We start from the raw sequence: 1,967 nt of genomic DNA, 5'->3' as shown, positions 1-1,967 counted from the left end.
AGATATATATATATATATATATATATATATATATATATTTAAAAAAAAATTGTTTATTATACATTATTAATGTATAAATGAACGTGATTTTCGAGCTTTGCTATGTTTCAATGATAGGAAAAATAACTGTAATGAAGAAATTCTATTGATTGACTTATAGATGCAAGGAAAATTTTTGAATCTTTTTTCAAAACTTTTACCAGTCTATGTCTTGTTACCAATGAATATTTTATTGACAATAAATTATAATATGTAGTAATATATTTTAACTGTCATAAATTTTTTTCATTTTTACAGAGCATTTCATTTGATCGCACTTGTCTTTTAAATAGTTTTTTCTATTTAATAAATTTTATTACAATTTAATATTTTATTTTTTGTGTCCGTAATTTTGATCCACCAATTTTTATGTTTCGATCTTATTCTTGTATAGCGATTCCCTAAATCTTTAAAAATAACTAGACAATAAATATTCCATTTCTAAAAAAAAGAGATCTTAAAAGTTAACGATTCTTGTCGGCGCGGCCGCAGCTATCTGAATAATCATACTGATGAAAGTGATGAATATCATTAAAATGCATGTTCTTGAAAAGTGAACGTTTTGAAAGCTTGCCAGGGTACGTATCTCGTCGCGCCGTGTATATGCGTGTATAGAAGCAGAAACGGGAATATAGTCGCACGGTATGGATATATGAATAGCAAGGGGAAATGCATTCGGTCTTTCCCGATGAAACAATAGTTATTTTGTGGTAAGCGTGTGCGGTGAGGAGATACCGTTTCGGACAGGCACCGGCGCGCATACATGAGCGCAACGTTTTCGAAATCTCGTCGGTTAGGTAACTACAATAATAACATCGTTGCTTTGACGAGCGCGGAAAATGGTAAATTTGCATACGCATTCTGTTGAGAACATGTGAGTAGCGCGGAGCGATGCGAACGCAATTGAGTTTCTGCGAATGTCTGCCTACATCGTCGATGCTTTCACTTGATGGCTGCCTGATAATGACGGTCCTTGGAAATGGAATCGAATCGAATTGGAATACACTATATGATGGAGAATTTTGTTTCTGTTTTCTCGCGTAGGTGGTACTACAATAGGAATCAGAGGGAGGAACCGATCGAGGAATCGTCAGGCCATTACGTGGTGCGTGACGGCTCCTTGATTATCCAGAGCGTCGAGGAGAGTGACGCAGGCTCTTACATGTGCACTGCCAGCAATTCTGAAGGCAGCGAAACTTTGGAGATCAGACTAACAGTGTCTGCACCACTGAGTGTTCACGTACAACCGGCGATACAGACAGTTGATCTGGGGAAATCCGCCTATCTGGTAATCAATCATTGTCAACATCGATTTATCCGAAAATAAATAATGCTTGTTTAATGTAGGAATACGTTGAACAAAGAAAGAGAAGAATGATATTTCGAGGGATTTCTAATATCATGAAGGATAGAAAAATAAATAAATATTATAAGCTGATATTTAGATGCCATTCTTATTTCAAGATTTTAATTTTTCGACTTTCATGCTAATTTTCCAAACATAAGTTCTCAAGTCAGACGAGCGATGACCCTAAAAAATTTTCTATAAAATAGGAAATTTATAATGTTAACAATTATATTAAAATTTAGTAAATAAACAAATTAATGCATAAATATAATCAAATTCATTATTTTTATTTATATAGGAAAGCTATAATTATAAAACAAATAACAATACAATTATTGTAGTTCTTGTATAATACTTGTTTTTGTACAACTCTAAAAATAACATAAATTTTATTAAATTGATATTAATTTTTTTAAATTTTAATTAAAAATGAAAGAGAGAGAGAGAGAGAGAGAGAGAGAGAGAGAGAGAGAGAGAAGAGAGAGTACTTATAAGTATATATATATATTCTACAAGAGAGGTAGATAGACTCGCTACCAAAGTTAAATTAAATTGTACTTACTTAACTTTAAAAATTATA

General features: G+C 32.2%; 1 protein-coding gene across 1 annotated transcript in view; it reads left to right on the top strand.

Moving 5' to 3' along the window:
• LOC105626264 (Down syndrome cell adhesion molecule-like protein Dscam2) overlaps window positions 1-1,967 on the top strand; it is a 100,587-nt gene that overhangs the window by 51,149 nt on the left and 47,471 nt on the right. Inside the window, exon 6 of the mRNA XM_012207569.1 lies at window positions 1,084-1,327. Coding sequence (XP_012062959.1) covers window positions 1,084-1,327 — 244 coding nt within the window. The remainder of the gene's footprint in view (window positions 1-1,083; window positions 1,328-1,967) is intronic.

The sequence above is a fragment of the Atta cephalotes genome, assembly GCF_000143395.1.
Source record: "Atta cephalotes unplaced genomic scaffold scaffold00005, whole genome shotgun sequence".
In the NCBI taxonomy this organism is placed as follows: domain Eukaryota; kingdom Metazoa; phylum Arthropoda; class Insecta; order Hymenoptera; family Formicidae; genus Atta; species Atta cephalotes.
Note: the sequence above shows the minus strand (reverse complement) of the source record. Positions and strands in the feature narration are given on the sequence as shown.